The sequence below is a fragment of the Macaca nemestrina genome, chromosome 1 (genome assembly GCF_043159975.1).
Source record: "Macaca nemestrina isolate mMacNem1 chromosome 1, mMacNem.hap1, whole genome shotgun sequence".
Taxonomy (NCBI): domain Eukaryota; kingdom Metazoa; phylum Chordata; class Mammalia; order Primates; family Cercopithecidae; genus Macaca; species Macaca nemestrina.
Window position 1 is genome coordinate 56,309,896 of NC_092125.1, and position 24,154 is coordinate 56,334,049.

Consider the following 24,154-nt stretch of genomic DNA (forward strand, 5'->3'; position numbering starts at 1 on the left):
CAAAAACAAACAAAAAGCTAGAGAGGTTCTGCGGAAGAGGTTCTAAAATTAGAGGAAGTTTACATTTAATGAAAATAAATATTTTGTTTTTTGAAGAGATACTTTGACTTTAAATTTTCTCATTTTTATTATAGGATTTTATAGGTACTTTATTGCATTGTAATTTACATTTACTTTTCAAGGGAGAAAATGCCATACTTGGCTTAATATAAATTTATAAACAAATCATTTTCTTTCATTGTTAGCTTACTGGCAATTGTTTAAAAAATTATTTGCAAATTTTTTGTATTCCTCAAGGAGCCTCTCATACTACTAACAATCATGCTTCTCAGGGGCTTACTCTACCATGGACTTTTGAATATAGACGGGGATAAAAAGTAATTTTAACAAAACTTAATTAGGATAATTAATCTGTTAAAAAATCTAAACACGTTATATACTCCAATGTATATAAGTAATTGGTGATAGTTATCTGCTATTCAGGAAAATCTATTTACACCAAAATTGTATTTATTAATACATACAGTGAAGGGTTTCACCTCTGACTGCCTGTTCTAGTGAAAGGAGAAAAACAAATAAAAACACTTAAATTAATAACCTATTGATATGACGTTTTAATTGCTTTTACATTGTCTCCCAGAAAAAGAAAGTTTTCTCTTTGCATGTTTGTGTGAATTTACTTGTATGTGCTTGTTGTACCTCCTAAAAATGAGATAGATTTTTGCTTAAAAAAACAAAGCTAACTAAAACTCTCTGATATTGATCCTTGTGCTAAACAAATATTTGAAACCCCTTGGGAGGAAATTATGTTCTTGTTTTTGTTATAGGATTTCTTGAACTGCTGTTTACCTTTTGCAGTGAGGCAAATGATTCTTTGATTTTGTAAAATTGCCAGCAGATTAAATGCATGGCCATCATTCAAGCTAGATATCAGAATTTTCACACTGGAGTCTCTTGAGTGTACAATTCGTGTTCCCCACACTATTTCCAAGTGTGATATATGCTCTGATTTCAACTTAGAAAATTAGTGTTCTTGAACCAGGCATTAAAACAGTTTCATTTTTGGTGCCAGGTGCCACCTGTGGTCACATACTTGTTTTTCCCACACCTTTCCTAGCACCTCTCGATAGATCTTTGGCTTATACCCCTTCGTTATTCAGGGTGGTTTAGAGCTGTAAAGGCAGCATATGTTCAGTCAGTACTATAGGCTGCTTTCACTTATTTATTTTTAACTTTCAGTCCCTTATTGACTTAAGTAATTGCTCTGGTAAGAAGCTATTATCTAATTTTAAACTGCACGTTTAACCTCCCAGCCGCCATAACAAGTATTTATTTAAATCAGCGTAGCTGCAGAGTAGCATAATTTTCACATGTGGCCCATTGAACTTGGACCCTTATTCCTGGTTTTTCATATGTACATGCTGTGACTTTTAGATTTCTCTGCTTCTTAATTTGGAAAGATACAGATATTTTTTTCAGTTGTATTTCACAGTGGTCAGTTATACTGAAATAACCATCTGCTTAAATGCAAGAGACAAGAACTACCTGGGTTTGAGTTCCAAGTCTACAGCTTACCAGTTTTATGATCTTTGGCAAGTTACCCGACCGACTTCCTATGCCTTCTCTCAAAAGCAGTATAATAGTTGAAACATCTCATAAAACTACCTTATAATAGTTCCCGTTTCATTGGACTGTGAGCCCCACAAGATCAAGGATTTGTCCTGTTTACGTCTGTCAGCACAGGACCTAGAATTGTGTGTGCCATGCAGCAGGGCATGGTAAACTTTTGTTAAAATTCAGCAAGATAATACATAGAATGCATTTAACACAGGGCCTGGAGCACAGCAACAATAACAATAAAATATGCTTAGGTGTTTTACCTCAGCATTATTAAAGCTCTTAAATGTTATCAGTTGCACTTCAAAGATGACAAATTTTATTTTATATATGTCTTTTGCAGAAATATTGATCTCCTACTCAGCCATTCTATATTGACCTCAGTTAGTACTCCTTACAATGAAATAAATGTGCCCTCTCTCCATTCTGTCTGCCAACATAATTTCTGGGCTGACTCATGAGTATGAAGGAAAGAATGGAAATTAAGTCCTATTCCCTGAAGGGGTGTGTGTGTGTGTGTGTGTGTGTGTGTGTGTGTGTTTATATCAAACTGAGGTGAAAGATGACTTGTCTCCTTTTAATTTTCCCAAGAAGGAATATTCAAAGCTTTCTTGTCTGTAGTTTGCTCTGATTCTAAGAGAAATAAACTATATTTCTAAACTTAGTTCATTTGTGTGTACTCTCTGACTTAAAACACTCTCACTCAGCTTTCCTAAGTAATAGTTTAAAAAGGACTATTTTTTCCATTTTATTTTCCAGATGGATTTTTGTAGAGTTTTTTTAAGTGCTACAAAATTTTAAAGCAAAAGGGACCTCAGAGATCAGCTCATCTTTCTCATGACTTTATCTTACAGATGAGGGAAGGAAATGAAAAGAGAAGTTAAATGGTCCTAACTAGTTAGTGGCAAATGTAAGATGTGAAAGAGATTTATCTTTCACTGGTTTTGTGCTGCCTCCCTTATTTAAAAAGCACACAAAAAAAACAATCCAAAGCTAACCACATATGAGAATGCTTCAGTCATTCTGTTTTCTTTTTTCATTCAAATCTTTGCAGAGATTACAATGCTAAAATGTTAGCTAAACTATTCTGTATATAACCTGCTCTGATGAAAATTATTAATTTAGTTATATCTTCTATAATAACAACATGTTAGCAGAACTTGTTGATTCTCTTAAACATATTGCAGAACTTCTAGATACCAGTCTTCATTTTATTCAGGATAAAGATTAGTATATATATATTTATGGAGTATATACCATATAAAACTTTTCTTATATAGCTAGAATAAGTCAATGTAATGAAAGGGATTCTTACATGTGGATGACTGCCTTAGTATATTTTAATGTGATATTAATATAGAATAAAGAAAGGTCAGGTAAGATTTTTAGTTGTTACTAGTTTTCCTCTGTCAGCCTCTGTTTTTTATAATGTTATCATCCATTTCCTACTTTTATTCATGTCCGAAGGTTAAAGTGGCATAATGTCTGCTATTGCAAAATGTACTCTCATTTTACCTACAATCATAAATTCTTGAAAGATAAGTGGAATTACATGTGCTGTAGTCTTCAAGCTTCTGAATACATAGGACAGTAATTCACATGATCATTTTAATGTCTAATCATGTCACTCCATAACTCTCTTTTCTTGTACAACTGTTAAAAGAAGTCACAACATTCTTGAGGCAACAGAAATCATAGACACAGCTGTCATGAATCTCTGAAAAAGTTTTTTGGAAATAATTATATCTTCATTAATTTTGAAATGTTGAAAACATATCACTGCGTTTAAATGTACTGCAAATTTTCCTGAGCACTTAAACTTTTAGGCCTCTCCGCTAGATAGAGAGAGGTAAGGACGAATCAGTTTACGTGATGGGGCTGTACCTCTTTGCTCAGTGTCAGTCAGCGTAAGAGTCGTTGTCCAGAATGGAGGGGCATATGAGGAAGCATGTCAGGAGACAGTAGAACCTCCCTCTTAGGCCTGTGTTCCCCAGTTAATTATGAATTTATCCAATTAATAATTATAGTGCAGAATACAAACTTACTCATCTTATATGACTTTTGGAAATATGTTGATCAAAGAGGTGAGTAGCATCCTTAGCTTTACATTTTAATATATACTAATGAATATATGTAGTTTAAATATTGAAATAAAACATGCTTATTTAATATAAAGAGGCTTTTTATTTATAATATTAAGCATCAGTATCTAAAGTATCAGTCTTAACTGAGTGTGTAACTTTTTGCAATGACCTCCAGCAGCTCACTGAAAAAGCATTTTTGTACATTAAGATTTTTTGCATTTCAAATTTAGCTTAGTAGAATTCCTAATCATTCTTTTCCTTTGCTCCCTTCACTTGGGTCGTCTTTGAGTTCAGTTTGTGTTGCAGTTAAGGTGTTATGCTGGGGCTAATCTCTGTAAAATGCTAGCATTTGTTCTTCTTTTTCCTTATCATCAATCTTTCACACTCATATCAAACCCCTAATGTATCAGCAGGTTTCCCAGAGCTACCGGTTAAAATTACCTTTGCTTTTGGTAAACTCTGAACCTTCAAGCCTCAGTGTTTTCAGTTGCCCCCCTGTGGATTCCGTGAAGCCTCTCTCTGCACATTCCTCACTGCCAGTCACTTGCTTTATGTCCTGAAACCAGGAGCAGAGCCCGTTTATTATTCTAACTGTACCTACCATCCTTCCTTAAATGGAGAGAATGTGTAAATATTTCCAATAATTGGTGTCACTTATGCAAACTACAGGTGAAAGTGGTTAGAACTCCCAAAGCTAGATAGCTTGTGTTTATTTTACATAGTAATAACACAGATTCTTTAAACCTAGCTGTTTTCCAAAGTTCTTTGCTTTTCTGACACAGAAATTGGCATATTTACCTGTTTGTCTTCAAAGTAAATGCTACAATTAAATAATCTATATCTTAAAGTTCGTCTCATTAATTTTCATATATTAATGGTTTGTATTTTATTTAAATTTCTTATCCTTCTGTTTGCATACTTTTTTTCTTAACTTTTCTTCATCACTTTCATAAATACTTTTCTTTCATCCAGTCTGACTAGGGCTATCCATGATTAGTAAAAATGGATTCCGATACAGGTAGGATATCATGGGTCATGGTACATGATGTTTCCACCTTTAGCTTAGTATAGTTTCCACACATAACTACTAGGTTATAAATTTATTCTTTTGGCAAACTGACTGCTGCCTTTGAGTATAGTGCTTTGATTATTGGTGTGAATCTTTTTGTTGCTTCTAACTAAAGACCCCTGTTCAGTATTGTTAGTCTTATTAAGATTTATAGTAAACACCTGGGGAGATCTTGAAAATTAATAGAAAAAGGGGATTGCCCTTTTCTCTTTGAGTAGCAACATATTTTTGGTGGCCCTTCCCTCAGGTAAATAAGATTCTAAATGTTCTTAAACTTTAATTTTCTATTTGGCAAAAAGCCTTAGACTAATGATGGTGAAATAACCATCTGAGTTTGAAATTAAAGATACTCACTTTGAAAGTCACTTAAATATTTTTACATTTCGAAGTCTAACATATATGCTTCTTTTTATTTTCAAGTGTTTAATAGCATTTTCTAAAACAGTCATTAAAAAAAGAAAAAATATTAGCACGTCAAAGCCAACAAACAAAAACAAAAATTATCTTGAGTGTCTTGTCTTTTAAAAGGTCTCAGTAGTTACAGTAACTGAAGACATTTTTCCAGAGATGCCAGTACCCTTTCATATTTGTTATTATATAATCCTTTGATGTACAAAAGTCTGTGGTATTCTTTCTAAAGTGGAAGTAAGGCACCAAGTGCCATATCATTTGTTAACAGCCACACTGTGTTCTAAAGGATGTTTCTGTAAAAGTTAACAAATATGATTTATTTGTGCGTACTCTACTAAATTGTTATATAATACTATTTATTTTTAAATTATCATGCTTAATTATTTGGGATATGCAAACCATATTTTTTTTAAAAAAATTAAAAAAATAATAATGCCAGTGTGAATCATTTAAGTAGGTATTCTTGTCAGAATTACTTTTTTTCCCTTAGTTATGCTCCCTAGATTCTTCTTGGATTGATCAGAAGGAAATAAAGTTTAACCCAGCACATTGTTTTGTACAGTTTTTAATGTACTATTTAAGGGTCAAGGAGTAAAGAAGAAATTTAAAAGTTTTTAGTATTCTTAAGAACAGCTTTCTGATCCTAATGAATTATTTTGGTGATGTTTTTAAATTCAAAATTTTGTATGTAATTTCTTACCACAGCTGCATCTGTATTTTTACCTCTTATTTTATTTGGTTTGTTTTTTTGCAGTTGGTACGCCTTATTACATGTCTCCAGAGAGAATACATGAAAATGGATACAACTTCAAATCTGACATCTGGTCTCTTGGCTGTCTACTATATGAGGTAGGTAATGTTGATAAATTCCAAATATTGATACAGTTTTACTTAGTATATTTCCTCTATCCTTATTAGTATATACTTATTTTTTTCGGGATGTTTAAGAATCACCTTTTTAATTATGAAGAATTTTCATTGGGTTAATAACTTTGTGTAATGGAATTTAATAACTATACATTCCTATACGTCTAATATATTTTTTGTGTTCCTTTGATGACAAGTTTAAAGCATTAACTTTTATGTTAATATAATACCTTTCTGTATATCTTGCATTTATAAAAATATACATTTGAACATCTGTAAATCTTGATCCATGCATTACAAGAGAGGTATAATGGATTGGATTTAATATATGAAAGCATAGTAAATATCTTCATCAATATTTTATTTCACTTTTACACAGGTGTTATTTAGCATTAAGTATAGTATGCAAACAGATAGTTCTTCTAGGTTATCAATTTAGTTTCCATGAGTAACAATTTGTAGTGGTAAAGCTCAGTGAAATGCTCTCTCTTTTGTTCTACTGGTGATCATTTATCAAAGGAAGATGGAATCATGTAGGTAGGTCCTCTAGAAATGGTGCACTGTAATAATTTGGATGGATAAAAGAAAGCATGTTAGTAACACATTTTACGTCTGTGTTGATATAAAAGTATCTCAAGCTAGTGACTTCTGTAATTTTGTTTTTTTAATTGAATGATAATTTTCTTAGGAATACAGGCTTCCAGTCAAAGCTGTTAATTAAAAATTAGTCTGTGTCTAAGTAGGTTTTAATAAAGTGAGGAAATGTAATACATGGAAGCATTTTCATATCCCTGTGTAGGAATCATTTTCATATCTCTGTGTATATAAGAGAAGTCTAAAGAGGATAAATAGAAACCAATGCATTTCCTACTATATATTTCGTGTCTCTTGTCCTCCTGACTTAAATGAAATATATGATGAAGTCATCTATTTTAATTGTGCCACTGTTACTTGGAAGTAAAGCAGCTTTAGGAGGTGTTGTTGGACTTTTTAAAAATGTGTGTCATGATCTTTTATTATTTTATTCATTGCAGATTCAAATTCCCTTAATTTAAGGAACCTGAAATTATTTGTTTTGTTCTTCCTACTGAAGTGACTAACAACTACTTAAAAATGAAAGGATTTTTAAATATTCTTAAATAAACGCATACTTTGGATAATTTTTGTTATGAAACATTATGAGTCAGTAATGTAACAAAACATGTTTTTATATGTACCCATGGGATTACAAGAAATTATGCTCACTGTTTTATATTTTGTTAATAATTTAGTACAATGCTAACAAGAACAGGATTGATTATATTGTTACTATAATATTTAAAAGTTAGTCACTCTGTACATTTAAAATATTATCTGTTTAGTTAACCTTTAGATTCCTTTAGTCCATAGTCTAATATTATCAAAGCAACATTTTCTCTTCAAATCCCTAAAAGTAAACAGCAAATTGGTTTCCAATAACTAGATTAAATTTAGCAATAAAAAAAAAATTCTGTTGAATTTTGAGAGGAAGTTTGCATAATTATTTTAGGTCTAGCAGACTCATGTCAAAACTGAAATAATTTATCACATTTTGAATTTGCCTTTGAGAGATGGTGTCCCATTTTTAGGCGGACTTAAAATGCCACAAAAATAAAAATAACATCTTTGGACATTCCTACATCCATGAGTTATATGTATTGTGGATGATTTTGAGTTAAAGTATCTATCATGCTAACGTTAGTTTTCATCTCAATGCATTTTCTTGATTTCTCCATGCAAATCTTTTAGAAGAACTAGAATTTTTCTAAAGCTTTAATTTAACTTTATGTTCTATCTCCTTTCACTTATGTTTCAGTGTATTGTTAATAGAAATACCTAACAGTTTGGCTTTTAAAAATTGGTCATAACAGCACATATTTTGTATTGTACGCACTAAAAAATTACTATTAACAATGAAGACATAGGAAGCCTTTTTTGAAAATGTATTTTAAACTCAGAAAATTAGACTTTCAAATATTCCTGAAACCTCAAAAAAAAAAAAAAAAAACTAGCAGTACAGTTTTAATTGATATGCAACAAAGTAGACTTTACTAATTAAAATCAAGATGCTGTGCTTTTGCTACACGGACCTTTACATGGAAAAGTAGGTTTTACACATTTCCTTTATTGTTCAGCGCAGCAATTGCATCCTTACAGGGTTGTAGGTTGGTGGCTTACAGTTCAAAAAAAAAGAGAGCTGCCACCAGCCCCGAAGACAGACAGTGGGCTTTCGTCCCTCCGACACCCCCAGAATACTAATCAGGAAAGTCAGACCCTGGAGGTCAGGGAGTAAGTCAATCATTCTAGCGATCGTCTCAGTGTGGAGGATCAAATTAGCCTGAAAAATTCAGCTGCTGGGAGGAGAGGGCGAGCAGCTGTCAGGGGCAGCATCGAGATGCACTAATGAACCAGATGAATAGTGCAAAAGCTTGAAAATAAAAACAGGACAGTTGACATTTTTCATCTGTCAAAGCAGGAGATGCATGAAAATATACTATTCCTGTTTAACTCCTTAGGGGACATTCAGATTTTTTTTTTTAACACTCTGCAGTACTGAGGAAAAGGACTATAATGAATGCCTAGAATATGATAATGAATATATGTACATTTACTTAAGGTTTTGCAAACACAGAGAGACTATAGTTTATGTATACAGTATATTTTTAAGGTAACATTTATCTTAAAGTGTCCTTGCATTTAAAACAAAAACCATTATTATTATTATTATTATTATTGTAGTTCTTTTAGAAATTTCCTCTCAAAGTGTTTTATATGATTAGGGGCATTCAGATTGTTTTTAACTTTTTTCTCGTCATGTGAAACAACTCTTCCTAAGGTACTTCTATATAGTTGTGTGCACGTTTTATGTAAAACATAGGCAAGATAAAAATGTGTTGAGCTACTTGCCAGTTTTGATTTCCAATCCCATCCCCTTCTCATCAAGGCTCTGAAGGAGTTAAAGCTCTGTCTGGAGCACAGAAGACAGATGAGAGCCATTTTCAGCTTGTCCTGTCCCCACTGACGCTCACTGAGTAGCACAGCATGGACTAGCGTGTTTCACACACACTCTGCCTGTCTGGGGAATGTACACATTGTCCTTCCAAAATCAAACTTATTAGCACATGTAGAAAAGGGTGACTGACTTTGGGGCAGCCTGGCACTCCGTGTTGTATTCTTGCTGCTGCGGTTCAAAGATTTAGAAGGTTTTGAACAGGATGCGAACATTTTAAATTGAATTTTTAGTTTGTAACCCTGCTTACCACAGTACTTGCTTGCACTTTAAATGTCAAGTTAGAACCTTGTCTTAAAATAAATTTAAATTCAATAATGTCTTTTTTAAAGTTGTTCATCCTTTGGGTCACGTTTTTCTGCATAAAAATCTCATTTGGAAGCCTTGAATTACAGCTATGACTCGTAGAGCTTTTGAGCATATTTAATGTTTTTGAGACATTATCAAAAGAAAAGAGTTCTAATTCATTGTAAACTATTTGGGGATCTGTTATTGCATTTAAATTGAGAAGACTGTTTTTTCTCAGAATAACCTTTATCTTCAGAAACTATTATGCAAGACAAAATGCTCTGCATTCTCTTCCCTATGCTAGATTATAATTCAGTTTTAACTTCAGTTTCATGTTTGTTCTATATGGTTGAGCTATACCTTGTGATGACGGTTTTGTTGTAAGATACAGTAGTTGTTTTTATTTCATTATAGGTACAAAGAGTTTTTAAATTGTGTTATTTTTCTTAATATTGTTTTATGTTGCATTTGTATATAAAGAAATATGTTAACTAATTCTCTATTTTAGGGCATTTTAAATGTCGGAAAAAAAACAAAAATTGCAGAAAGATTTTTAACTCTTAATAAATTTTCTCAGATGGGGATATTCATAAAAATCAAAATGCCCAGATAACTTTATTTAAAATATTTGTAATTATTTTCTACCCCTGTATAATATACTTGATGAAATCACCTTTTAAGTTACCATGTAACTATATCAGTTTCATTGGGAGCATTTTACAGATGGCTGCATTACAGAGTCCTTTCTATGGTGACAAAATGAATTTATACTCACTGTGTAAGAAGATAGAACAGTGTGACTACCCACCTCTTCCTTCAGATCACTATTCAGAAGAAGTAAGTCATTTTCAGTCCACGTGTTCGTCTGTTGTCCATTTTGCTAACATTTTTATTTTATTAAGAAATTTTACTTTATCCAGAAATGAAAATGAATGGTATACGTAGCAGAACTAGCACATTTTATTCTGTTTTCATTCTCTTGGAGACTTGCTGTCTAAAGAGTTGACTCTGCAATTCATGATGTGTAGTAGACCACAACCCAGAATGTAGTGTAAAATTGGCCACTTTCTAGGTGTGGTAAGAATAGTAGCTGACTCTACAGTGTACTGAATGGTGCAAAGGGCAGAATTAATGCTCATACCTAGGCTCTAGTTAATCATCATGTCTGATGGCCCTTTGTAACAGGGCTAACTCCTTATTCTCACAGTCCTAGACCGGCACACAGTTGTAATTTTCTATTTTGGCAGACTCCCCTTTCATCCATGTTTTCCAAAGCTCGAAACATGCATCTCTTAACTACGTATCTCTGACCCTTATTCTTTAAGCTTTATCGTCCCTCCTTTGACAATACCTGTCCTATTATCATCTCACTGCTATACCCAGAATCTACTGGAGAAATGTTTTGAGGTTATCATTGTAGACATGTTTAAAAAGTGTGTTAGCTGTGGCTGAAAATCTTAGAAGGCTACCTTATTAAGATCTGAGTCTGAATGCTTGCTTGCTTTGGTAACCCATTGAAGTGAGTTGTTTTGGCTCTACCCAGTGTCCAGTCTTTCATTGAACAAAACATCTCCCATTTTAGCCTAACGTATCATGATTTTACCAATATTTAAGGAGGATATATGCAGAATAGCAGTATCTCAGGTCAACTAAAATGTTTCATCTTAGCACTTTATGGAATACTCATCAGGGACCTACCCAAAGAAAATAGTGTCTTGAGTTAGGACATTGCACCTTCTCATGAGCAACAGATTTTTTGCCTCAGGAAAATGGAAAGGAGAAAAGAAAAAATATAAAACAATTATAATGTTCACTTATTAGGTAATCATGTCAGTCTTCCTATTGTGAAACGAATAGCATTGGGTCTTAGTATTATGTAAGGAAATTTGAGTTCGTGTAACTTGAATAATAAATATCTCTAAAGAATTTTCACCACATGTAAAGCATTTGTGTTCCTATAATATAATAGGCACTTTTTCTTCTGGTAGTTTTGATACTGATAATCGGTGATGCCTGTTTTTTTCTGCATAACATTCGTATTCAGGTAATTAGAATAAACTGTTACACAGCAGTGATGATGATTTAAAAGTATTATCTTTATTTGATGTTAATACTATTATGTTAGCCATTTTTAATTACTATTTTGGGTGTAGACTATAAATATGGCATTTCACAAAACCAACTTCAGAACTATAGGCCTGGAAATACAGTAGGGTGTGAACAATAATGCAAAATGATAGCAAGAATGTCAGGGGCCTTTCTTTGTTGTGTCATTCATGCTGTCTTCTTTTTTCCATGAAGCGCATGAATATTTCACATATCTGCATCCTCATCCCCTATTCTTCTTGACTAATTTTCAGACTGTCTGAATTTGCATTTCACATGGTAGCTGATTAGGAGATGCCGAGTGCAGCAGTGAAGCCTCAGCAGGCGGTTACCATGGTGACCTTCAGCAGGATTTTAATGATGATACCACTAGTGGTTCGTTGAAGTCGGCCTGCCTGCAGGGCTACTTCACTGCAGCTAAGTGTGAAGTTGGATATGCGGATTCTCAGCCAAGGGGCAAATATCAAAGTCTGGCCCAGATAGAAGGTCTTAGAGTTGGGAAAGGAAAATAGATTCCACTTTTTACTTCACTCTATATAGTTACCAGTTTCGAAAAGAGCTATAAAGCAAAACACATTATTATATGGTGTACTTTCCAAAAAAGTGTGATTCCTCGTATTGGTAAAATCTGTTGTCATTCCCTGATGAAATAGAAAGCTGTAGTTTCTAGGTAAATGTGGAAAATAATTCTTAGTAAAGAATTGAATATAAAAATATGCAGACTGTATAACAATGTTACTTTATTTAGTTATGTAGAAGAGTTCCCAAAACAAGAGCTTTGAAATGCAGATGTGCTAATAAATATTTTCTGTCCTTAAGTAGGAACTCGTTATTCAGAATTCATGGTAGCCAAAAATCCCACGTTTGGTAGTGCTATAATGTCTTAAATTTTTTTTTATAAAGTAGACTTTTTAGATCTTTTAAAAAATCCAGAATACCATTTAATTTGTTAGTATGGCAAAATACAGGAGCCAATAAAAAGTGAAGTACAGAGTTTTTCAACAGTGAACTTTTAATTAAAAGACAGTTTATTTTGTTAATTTTATAGCTAAATGATAACAGACTGTGTAACTATTTGAAAAATAAGCAAATCAACTTATCAAATATGTATTTGAGAGCTTACCAAATTTATGTAACTACTGCCAAATTTTTAAGGTTACTGCCCAAACAAGATTTTAAGGGAAGATTTCATGAGAATACTAGCTATACCTGCCAGTCAGCCTCAGTTGATAGGAGTCCTAAGGAACCCTACACAATTTATTTCTAGATATAGTCATTCTATTTAAGAACCCAGAGTTTAAAAGCTTGGAATTTTTCTTTTAATTTCCTATCTTATATTCTAAAACATATATAACAGTTAAGCATTAAAACAAAAAATGAGAAGTTTTAGAAAAATAAGCCTGTATGTCAAATCTTTTCTTTTGAATTATGCTAGTCTTAGTATATACAAATAATTAGGGTTCTAGATTGATTTATTTCAGCTACACATGAATGATATTAGGAAATCTATATTTTATGGCTTAAATATTTTAATTTCTGATTTCTTTTGGTATTTTTTGTTTTTTCCTTTTCTACTAGTGATCTCATCCATGTATCAATGGGCAGTTACTATATTTAACACGAGTCCTGGGTTAAAAAGATAGATATCTTTCCTTAGATGTCTCTTAGTTTAAATGAAACTTGGTATTGTTGGTGACAGTGAAGCAAACATTTACTTATGTATAAGGAATTGTGGCTCAAAAGGCCTGTCGTAAACTGACCTGGGCTCATCTCTCAAGAATTATTGATCATTGGCTATTCTTTTCTTCTTTCTCTAACTCTTATCAATGCAAGTTCTACTAGAAGTTCCATGAATTTTCATGCTTTTATAGATGATGTTTCCTCTTTCTGAAATACCTCTTTTCCTGTTCTTTACCAAAGAAACTCATTCTTTTCCTTTCAAACATAGTTTGGACATAAAGTTTTCCTGCATAGTTTTCCCTGACCTCCTTTCTTCTCTCCCCAACGCCTCCTCCCTTGGCAGTTATGCCATGTTGTAGTAGCTTCCTTGCATGGATGCCTCCCCCTGCAGACTGTCAAGCTCCTGCCCTTGAGGATCAGTCACTCTGCTGCTTATCTGTGTATCTCTAGGGCCTGGGGCCTGACACATTTTTAAAGCCTTAGTAATTGATTGATTGATTGATTGATTGAGGGAATGAGCGTGGAAATCTCAGAGTTAGATTAAAGGATGAACTAATAAATGACAATTGAATGAGTGAGAGAAACTTCTCCAAAGAACTCTCTGTAGAGTAAGGCAGAAAATTACTCACAAGATAGGCCAGAGGACGTGGATAGTTTTCTTTTATTGATATTACTTCCTATTTTACATAAGCACCATTTTCTCTATAATGCTGGGTGTCCATTTACTGGGAAATAAGATAAATATGCTGTTTTCCTTCAATTTCAGTATTTAATTTCTTTGAGAGATATTGGAATAGTTATCAAAATTATCTATTTGTTCACGAACTTGTCTCATGAAACTCTGAAAAACAATGATAAATAGCTATATTGTTAATTATTTAGAAATTTGACTGATACTGTTAAAATGTCGGCATTAATATCAAACAAAATATATACTTCGTTTCTTTCAATACTTTTTATTTGTTATTAAAAATTCCTAGCTTAAATAGAGAAGTCATAAGAAAGGTTGACACAGTGGTATCTCAGTGGTTGCTTTAGCATAACATTTCTGGACTGGGTGCAGTGGCTCGCGTCTGTAATCCCAGCACTTTGGGAGGCCGAGGCGGGCGGATCAGGAGGTCAGGAGATTGAGACCATCCTGGCTAACACGGTGAAACCCCATCTCTACTAAAAATGCAAAAAATTAGCCGGATGTGGTGGCAGTCGCCTGTAGTCCCAGCTACACGGGAGACTGAGGCAGGAGAATGGCATGAACCTGGGAGGTGGAGCTTGCAGTGAGCCAAGACCGAGCCACTGCACTCCAGCCTGGGCAGCAGAGTGAGACTCCATCTCAAAAAAAAAAAGGTGTAACATTTCTTTTCATGTTAGGTTTGAGGAGATAGATTTGGAAGAAAGTTCTGTAAGTTGAGTAAGGGGTTTACAGATGAAAGTTTAAGAAATGGAAATGAGAAGGAAGGATAAAGGGTGCCCTTCATTGAAGAAAATTGAATAGAGATAAATTGAATACTAAAAATAATGCTTTGAGTGAAAAGGAAATTTAAGCACCTGTCAAACATTGGGAAGATAGTTAAAATGTTTTTAATAATTAGACTATTAGTACAACAATGCTTGCTGATCTGAACTAGTGGTTATGGCAGATGTTTAGTAGTAATTTTAAATGTATTATAAATAAGAAAAGACTGTTGAAGGATACAATATTTGTGGTTATTGTGATTATATTCTGATTATATTTTCAAAAACTTGATAGTTTAGTAAGTCTCATTAATGCTTTTTGTAGGTGAAGAAACCAACAAAACGTGATTTTGGAATTGGAATTATTAACCCAGTGATCAGTTTCCACATTACTTAGTGTCTCTTTTGTTTTACACTAAATTTCTGTTCATTTTATGACTTTATACCTCCAGCCCACAGATAGAAAACTATTTTTTTTTAAATCAGGTAATGAGCCTACTCAAAAAAATTATCCCATAAAATATCAGCCTGAAAGGTCATATTCAATCAAATAACTAATAGAGAATGAATGAATCACAAACTTTTACCTCGTAAATGCTAATAAATATATTTTGGTTTTATCTCCTATTATTTTTGACTTTCTTTCTTAGGTGGACAGTGTCCCTCTCCTCTTTTTTTTTTTTTAAAGATAGAGAAATGGAAGGCAGGAGGGGAGGGTTCTTTCTGGCTTCTCCTGGAATAGGTTAGCAGTGCAGCCTGATATCTTTCCTGCTGCTTCATTCAAATGTTTAAGAATTTCTGGCATCATTTCCTATATTGTTGAAACCAGAAAAGTGTTGATTTTCTGGAGTATTTAAAATGAACACAGGGATTAAAAAGGACAGGGTTTTTTTCCTATGGTTGATTATGTATGAATAGCAAAAATAGTAAATTTTTAATTGAACTAAACTGATTTAAAATATTTATAGGTTATTGGAGAATATAACGTATTTATGTGACTTTGAATAAAATTATAATACCGAATTTTTTTTAACTTTTGAAATCATGTTTTCTTTAACGCAATTATGAATTTTCCTGTTAAAGAAGGGCAATGGTATCATTCCCATTTTACATATTAGTAAGTAGAGACCTAGACAATGTTTAGAGCAAACATTGGACGTTACAATGGTGCCCATGTGGCATGGCATCCCCCCGTTTGTGTTACAGGAACACAGAGCCCAAAGTAAACTCAGATGTTTTATGAATGAGCATTTCATGAGTTTTACTCTTAGACTTACTAATTCTTTATTTTTCTCCTCTCTGTTCTTAATCCTTTCACTCACCATATTTTTCTGGGATCTCCTTCCCTAGAGGCATAGCAGGTTAGAGGGCAGAGGCATGATGAGGCGTTTGCTTAGAACACTCTTCTGGCTCATGGTAACTCAGGGGCAATGTGACATTGAAAGGAAAGAATGAGGAAATGGCAGAAGGGTAGGAATTATTTCTATATATTTGACTATGAAAAACCAAGCATGTATCTCAAGATAGCAAATATGTTGATCCATAATACATTGAACAAAAAACGTTACAGTTTGTCATAATTTTACTAATACTTTGTTTTCAAATGTCTACTGTTAAGGAAAGGAAATCACTAAATGAAAGCTTTAAAAATATAACTGGATTTCAAACTCAATATTTATAAATAATTTTTATTTTTAAATTTAGAATATATTTAAAGAAGATTTTTAAGGGAGTTAAGTCAGTAACAAAAATGACCTTTGTTTTGGTTCATGAAAAGAACTGCTTTATGTAAATAAGAAAAAAAAACAAGATGAAAGTGTCAGGTAGATTATTTTTGCATTTTTGAAGTTAAATTAAGTTTATAAAACTTTTTTATTCATTTGAGCAGTCCAGATATTTTTAGTTTTAATTGCTAGATTTACAGATGTTAATAGATCTATGCAAATTTTCTGGAGTTGTTACTGGAAATTAATCAAAGTTGTTTAAGTTGGTGTTAGAGGATTTTTTCTAATACATTTTCCCAAGATTATTTAAAAGAAGGACATTATTTTATATGGCACAAATAATGTCTGAAGGTAATTCTGTACAAATATTTCTGCAGCCTCTGCAACCGTGTAATCAAATTCTAAGGTAAGAATATTTTACTTTAAAATGCAGAGAGATATATATAATAAAATCAATAATATATAATTGAGCCATTATTTATTAAAATTAACAGTGTTATCTCAAACACTATTAATGTTCGATTTTCTTTCCTATAAATTGTTTCAGTAAATTTAATATTCTCATCACTTACAATATCAGTTGGCCACCTTGCTGAAAGTTGCCATGTAAGATTAGATCTTTAAGCTTTGAATGTTCTATTTTTGTTTAAAAAATATAGTTAAGCAGTCCCTTTGTTCACCTATGCTTCTGAAGTGACACTGGGGACTTGCTCCTTGAAGACATGAATCCAAAACGGTGTCCTATATTTCACATGTCCTGTGGGATCCTACAAAATCATGTAACTTCTGTAAGACTTTCACGGTTTTCAGAAGACACTGAATGATCTTCAGCTGTGAAATGTAGACATTACATTACCTTATATCTGCGTAAGATTACTTTCTTTTCCCTTTCCCTTTACCCCCAAGTCAATCACTAGTGACACTTTGGTGTACAAGTTGGATACGCCTAATCATTTTGTATAAATATCTAAAGCTCCAAAATATAGTGTACTTTAATGTATTAGACCCACTTTGGGGTGCTAAAATGTGTCCTTGGGTAGATGGAAATTGGGTATATCCGGGAGGCTGACATAACATAATTGGTCTCAGAGGGATTAAGATGGGGGTGAAAAAGAAACAGTACCAATAGCACTAGTCTTTATTATTCTGTTGAGAATTGTGTTAGTGACCTAAAGCTATAATGCACAAAGAGCCCTATTGTTATTACCTGTACGTGCCTGAACTTGATCTGTAATTGGGTTATCACCCTGACAACAATGACTGTTAACACTGTCGTCTTTTTAATATTTCTGGTATCAACCTATTTGCTTTGATATCTCTTTAGAAATATATAGATCAAAATATATTAGTATTTTCTCTGCTTTATTGAGAACATTCATTAATTTCCTTATGGTTAATGACCTATAATCCCTTAGGAATGTTATAGAAAATCCATTTTTTTTTACTTTATATACTTTGTTTCATTTAAGCGTTTCTGTGTTGCTTTTTAAATTTTTGTGAAGCATCTGAATTAAACAGTTTTCTCTGATTTTGCAAAGGCTTTTGTATGTTCAGACCTTTACTTTTGCCTTATTTTTAACATATTATATAAAACAATTTTTATAAAAGCAACAAAGTGGACATTTTTTACAAACAAGTCGAAAGTGATGCAAACTAAATTTTCTGAGATAACATAAACCATGAAATGCTTACTTAGTTGTATTTATTCTTATTAATGTTGTAATATCTACTGATATTGGAATTATTTCTAAAATTTAAAGCAATAAATGGAAAACTAACTCCCTCGATTTAAGGACAAGAAGTGTTTTGAACAGTGATTGACTAATATTATTAGAAATTGAAACCTGACGTGAAGGAATAGATAGGAAATTCTTAATGTTATTATCTGATCACATTTTCCTTGAACATGGTTAATAATGTAGTACTTAGAATCATTGCACAGTACTGGATAAATGTTAAAAGTTTTTAAAATAACTTTATTCCTTCCAGAGGTTAACAGAAACTTTTTAAAAATGTAAAATAAACACTGAGGGAGATGTCTAAGATCTTTGTCTCATTTTGATTATTTGACATCTGGAAAAAAAAAAAAAGAGGCATTTCTTATGTTCATCAGGTCACTATGTAAGTTTAAAATCCAGAGTAAAGAAATTGTTCTGTGACAAAAATCAAGTATCTTTCATTTGGAGAGAGTTTACTGGCATTTTCATGAGTCAGATTAGAAATAACATTAAAATTATCCCTCTAGTCATAATATCTGAATATTTTGGTGTCATCATTTAAATGTATCTCTCACAGATAAAGTGGGCCTGTATCTTATTGGGAGTTTTGCAGAACTCTAGAGAAAATTTTTTGGTTTGTTTTTTGATCAGAATTGGCCTATGAAATGTGAAGGCAGATCCATTAATTTTAGAACCCCGAGGAACTCTGGTATTAGAGCTAACATTCTTTTGAAAATCTAATAGCCCAACAATCTATCTTTGACTGTGTGGAAGGTCACCCCACCTTTGTGCAGAGGTGGCCGTGAGGGGCCCTGCAGATCAAGTTAGAATTTTCCCCAGCAGTATAATATAGTACTGTATATAAAAGCTTGGGCGCTGGAGCTAGACTGCTTTGGTTCAAATCTAGGCTTTGCCTCTTATGCCTTTGTGGCCTTAGGAATTACTACTCTCTAAAATTGTACATACCAGTAGTGTCCACCCCATAGAGTTTTTATGAAGGTTGAGTAAATTAAATCATGTAAAATGCATAGAATGGTTCATAAATATTAAATATTAGCTTTTAGGAAATAGTTTTTCTTTACTCGAGCACTGGAACTAGCATTTAGTTGAAACCCTAGAGTTATCTCAGAGAGCATAAGGAGATATCTTTTGATCTGAAAATGTTCAGGGGACTGTATTTTCAGTTTTCCATTGGAGTCTTAGAAAAACTAATAATTCTGTGGAATATCTAAGTACTATAACCCCAGATATGTTCACTAGCTGCAAAAAGTGACCCCTTAGTAACCACGAGTCAACCTATTACGTGTATTTAACATCGTAAAAATGGGTTTTTCTCTTCTTCCAATTAATAAATTTTAAACCCTAGCTCTTAATACAATTCCTGGTTTATAATACACAGGTGACTATTTTATCCTCCTATTCATGATGGCAGGGGCACAAATAACTCTACCATCTTCAAGTGGTATTATAATTTTGTATTCATTGAAAGAGGAAGGGGTGAGATGTGACCTTGTTTATAATTGTTATTTAGTCTTACAGGAGACGATTCATGGATCCATATGAATTCACATTTTTAAACCAAATTATTAACATTAAAGGCATGAAACTTAGTCTGTGGTTGTTTATAACATAAAAGTAGGTTACTTGTGATTTTTCCCCTTATGATACCAAAAGAGTTTTTCAACTTATTTTCCCCCCACTAGAGTAACAGGTCTATTTAAGTGTATCTTTAGAACAATAAATCATTATCTCATAAATACCGAGGAAAATTACATCAGATTCAGAATTCAGCCTATATAAATCTCCTATTATGTAATTTACAATCCACTTTTCTTTAAAAATATTTGAGATAATTTATTGCAATGGACTTGACTTACCTGTTGTTAAAAAGGATATTTAAGTAAAATTCAGAACCAGGGATAGAAGGGAATGTAAATGTGTACCTGTTATGACCAACAGACTTGCTGTGATTGAGGTTCTCATTTAGTTATTGCTTCCTTTATCTCATGGCACAAAGGGAAACATAGTAAGCAAATTAGTTTCTGCTTATAAGGGGGAAATATACTATTAATAGTACCTCACAGAAGACAAGTTTTCTCCTACTAAGTTATGGTATAAATATCTCGTATGAAGATCTGTGAGTAATGTTGAAGACACTGCTTAGTACATTGCCGCAAATACCTAAGTGATATTTGATAAAATCCAAAAGCAAGTATCAAAGCACAGTTTTGGAAAGGCACTTTGTCAGCAGGATAAACAAATGTGCTCCCAGGATGCAGCTTTCTGGTGGTCTAATTTAATTAAATGATAGAACTTAGATTATCCAAAGTTGTAAAGATGACTTTTATTCATTACAGAGTCTTCCCTAAATGTTATTTCTCAAGAAGAATTTGATAGGACCCACTACATGGCACACTATTTAAGGTTATATACTCTTTGACAAGAACCTGGGTTCTACTCTGCTGATTCGCTTAAGGGAAAACAAACAACATGTCAGGTGGACACCCTTAGTGAAATTTGAGCCATCTTACCTCTGTGTTCACTGAATAAAAGTCAGACCAATCTCTCAGTGGAATAAACTAACTATGTTACTTTCTCCATTCTGTGATGACCTGTTGATATCTAGTCACTCATGTCTCCTGACTGGAACTCAGATGATACCTTAAATCACGTGGCATCCTTTTATAATGGAAATGATTTGAAATTAGTGTTATTAATAATCATCATGTATATATAGCTGTATTAAGCATCATGAGAAATTCAAACCAAAAGACCAAGTAGGTAAAAGTAAAAATAAACAAGCTATCAACAATGGCAAGTGGCAAAAGACCTGCATGAAAAAAAATCAAATACCTTGGGTTCCAACTCAAGTTCCACCATTAATTTTTTAATTCATTCTTGGATTTTTCATCTATAAAATGAGACTGTTGTGGGAGATTACAGTGCTTTAAAAATAGCTGTTAAAATTATATGGAAGATTTTATAAAATGATAAGTTCTATATAAATATGGTATAATACAGAATGATACCTGCCATTAAGCAAGACTAAATCAACACATGAGTATTAAGAGAACCATACAATTAAAAATGATTGTTTAATGTAGGTTAACAACTTTTTACTTGAGCTGTCTCCTTTATCTTCATAATCTAGATCTGGTAGAGTCACAAAAGTTATTTAATGTATACAATTCAGTTATCTCGATATGAATGCAGAATTAAACCCAAAATTCAGGAATTCATATTTCTGCCCAAATCCCAGTGTGTCAGTATCTCAAATGTGATGACTTCAAAAACTCAAAGTGTCCTTCTTGCCCTCTCCAGGCCACACCTCTTTTAGCGTTACCACTTCTGTTATCCCATTTCAGATACCCTGGTGAATACTTCTGATGAATGCTGTTTCTTGCCTGAAATCTTAGAGGAACTTAATTGAGCATTCTGCTGGCATTGTTCTCTTTTTGCCTGTCTTTATACCAAGAAAATATGTGCTGAAGCACAACTCTAATGATCTCTCCCTCTTGCCTTAAATACTGATTTCCCATTGTCTATGTGAATAGATTTGAAATCCCTTAGGTCTTTTCTTTGACCTCAGCTTATCATTTCATCTCTGTTGCTCCGCAGTCATGCAGAAGTACTTGCCATGCTTTCACACACATCATACTTTCTTTGGCCAAGAATCAAGGTTCATTCTGTTACCTCTGCTTAGAATTCTCTCCACCTCTTTTATATATTAAGATTATGGTCTTGCTTCAAACCTCAGCTCAGATGCCACCTCCACAAAACCTTTTCTTTTTTCCTCAGCCAGAAGTTACCTATTCATTCTTTCATTCATTCGGCAAGCCAGTGAGTACTTACTGTTCATCCAGTATCCATCCTCTAGATCTTGCAGTTTAATAGAAGAAAACAGACATTTAATGAAGTACAATATAGTGTTATAAGGACTTTAATACGAGTATGTAAAGGGTACACTGGGGGCCAAGTAGAATAGAGTAAGTTCCACGTAGCAAATACAGTAATGAGGAAGGACTTTAGAGAAGAGATACTCAGCGAGGAGATGCATGGGTCAGGCAGACAGGTGAGAGAGTTAGGGGATTTGAGGGAGGTGTTATAAGCAGAGGAGCAGCGTACACAAAGATGTAGGGGCACAAAGCAGTTTGGCAAGCACAGAACTACAAGTGCTTTATTATGGTTAGAAAATAAAGTGGGGTGGGGGAAGGGAGGAGGAATTTGGGGCTACATAGGAGCCTGGAAAGGGAAGCAGGAGACTGATTTTAGTGGCTCATATTATGCCATGCTAAGGGCCTTAGCTTTTCTAAGAGGTATGGGGAGCCATTGAAATGCTTAAAGTTGAAGCATCACCTGGCTAGTTAGGCAGTGCTAGGGAAATTGGAAGACAACCAAAAGCAACGCGGTCAGTTGGAAGACGTTCCAAGAGTGTGGCAGTGGAGGTGGTGTGGCAAAAACAAACACAAGATTTAAGGAGCCTAGGACCAATGGGACTGGTTGCTGACGGTTAGGCAGGTAGGAAGGAAATATGATGAGATGTTTGGTATGAATTCCAAATTTTTGACTTAAGAAGTTGGAGGTGCTGTTAGGAAGAGCTGGTTAGGGGAGAAAAAAAAAACTAAGATTTCAGTTTTCAACATGTTTAATGTGAATATTTACGTGCAGCTGTAGTCAGAAGGCAGTTGGAGGTTTGGGAACAGAGCCTGCAAAGAGGTCTAGGCTGGAGACAGATATCTGTGTTCCTCAGCATGTTGGTGGTTATTGAAGGTGTGGGAATAAGTGCAGTTGTTGAAGATAAGAAGGAAGAGTGAAACGGGAAAAGAGTTAAGAAAAGCAAAATATTCAGGGCATATCAACATTTGGTAGATTTTTCAAAGGAAGATAAACCTACAAAAGAAACTAGGAAGAAAACGTCACAGAAGTTAAGGTCTAGGCCGGAACTGAATGATGTAAATCCAAAAGGATAGGACTGACCAGGATGAAGGGGATTGGAAATGGTCCTAGTCAAATCAAACACAACCATATTGGAGGAAGGGAGGGAGAGACCCATAAGGACAGGAGCGTGTGCTTACATTTCTGATGTGACACAGCATTTTAAGAAACAGGCTGTGTCCTTGGAAGACAGAGACTAAATTGGTATGAAAGTGAAGATTACAACCAGATAATCAAAGAGATTTGTATTGATTCACATCAAATAAACATGAAAGTGACCCAAGATGAGGGTTGCATTACTTGGAATGGAGAAAGATACTGTCAGCTGTGTGGGTATCAATACCTCCGTGAACGAGGTACAACAACTCATAGTTAAACAGATTTTAGAAAAAGAAAGGTAATTATTTTCCTCCTCTGGGCAGCTACACGTAATCTTTTACCTTTATCTCACGGATATCTCATGAGATACCTATCAATTTGTAGTTTATAATAGAATTATTTCTATGATTTCCTACAGTCACATTTGTTTCTTTGTTCCTTCTATCTTCTGCTAGATTGTAAGCTGTTTAAGGCCCTGTGCTGTATATTTTTCATTATTGCTTTATCTTTACCACCTAACAAAGTGTCTGGTACATAATAAATACTCCATTAGGGGAAACTATTGAATGAACAATTGAATGAAAGGATGAAAATGGAAGAGAGGGGCAAAAAGAAAGAACGAAACAGTCAGGTGGTTAGAAAGGAAAATGATTCATTCTCTCACTTCTCATCCTGGACCGCAAGCCTTCCATTGTGGACAGGTCCTTTGTCTTATCTGGTGCCACCAGCATAGTGTCTCTTGCAGAGTAGATCATCTAGAAATGTGACTGGAGTGGGTAAGTGGGAGCATTCCCAAAGCATATTTTAATTTCATAGATCTTCTTTCTTTTTATATTTTAATAATTTTTAAATGTAGCAAATAATTGAAAAGTTATCAACAGATTATTTGATTCATAAATTATGCATGTTCTATATTTCACATATCTGATTTTATATGGTGATATCTCTGTTGATTCTTCTGGAAAAGGAAACTCTTCATGACAAAATACACTTCGTATTTGGTGGAGATTGAATCAATAAGTGGGGGAGGGAAAAACAGACTCCATGGTGCTTTCGCTCTGCCTACCCCTAGGTCT

General features: G+C 33.6%; 1 protein-coding gene across 3 annotated transcripts in view; it reads left to right on the forward strand.

Annotated features, from left to right (window-relative positions):
- Positions 1 to 24,154, forward strand: part of LOC105484949 (NIMA related kinase 7) — a 151,118-nt gene that overhangs the window by 121,832 nt on the left and 5,132 nt on the right. For all 3 annotated transcript variants that reach the window (XM_071077634.1, XM_071077636.1, XM_071077633.1), the window contains 2 exons: positions 5,936 to 6,030; positions 10,088 to 10,201. In XM_071077634.1, the coding sequence (XP_070933735.1) occupies positions 5,936 to 6,030; positions 10,088 to 10,201 (209 nt within the window). The remainder of the gene's footprint in view (positions 1 to 5,935; positions 6,031 to 10,087; positions 10,202 to 24,154) is intronic.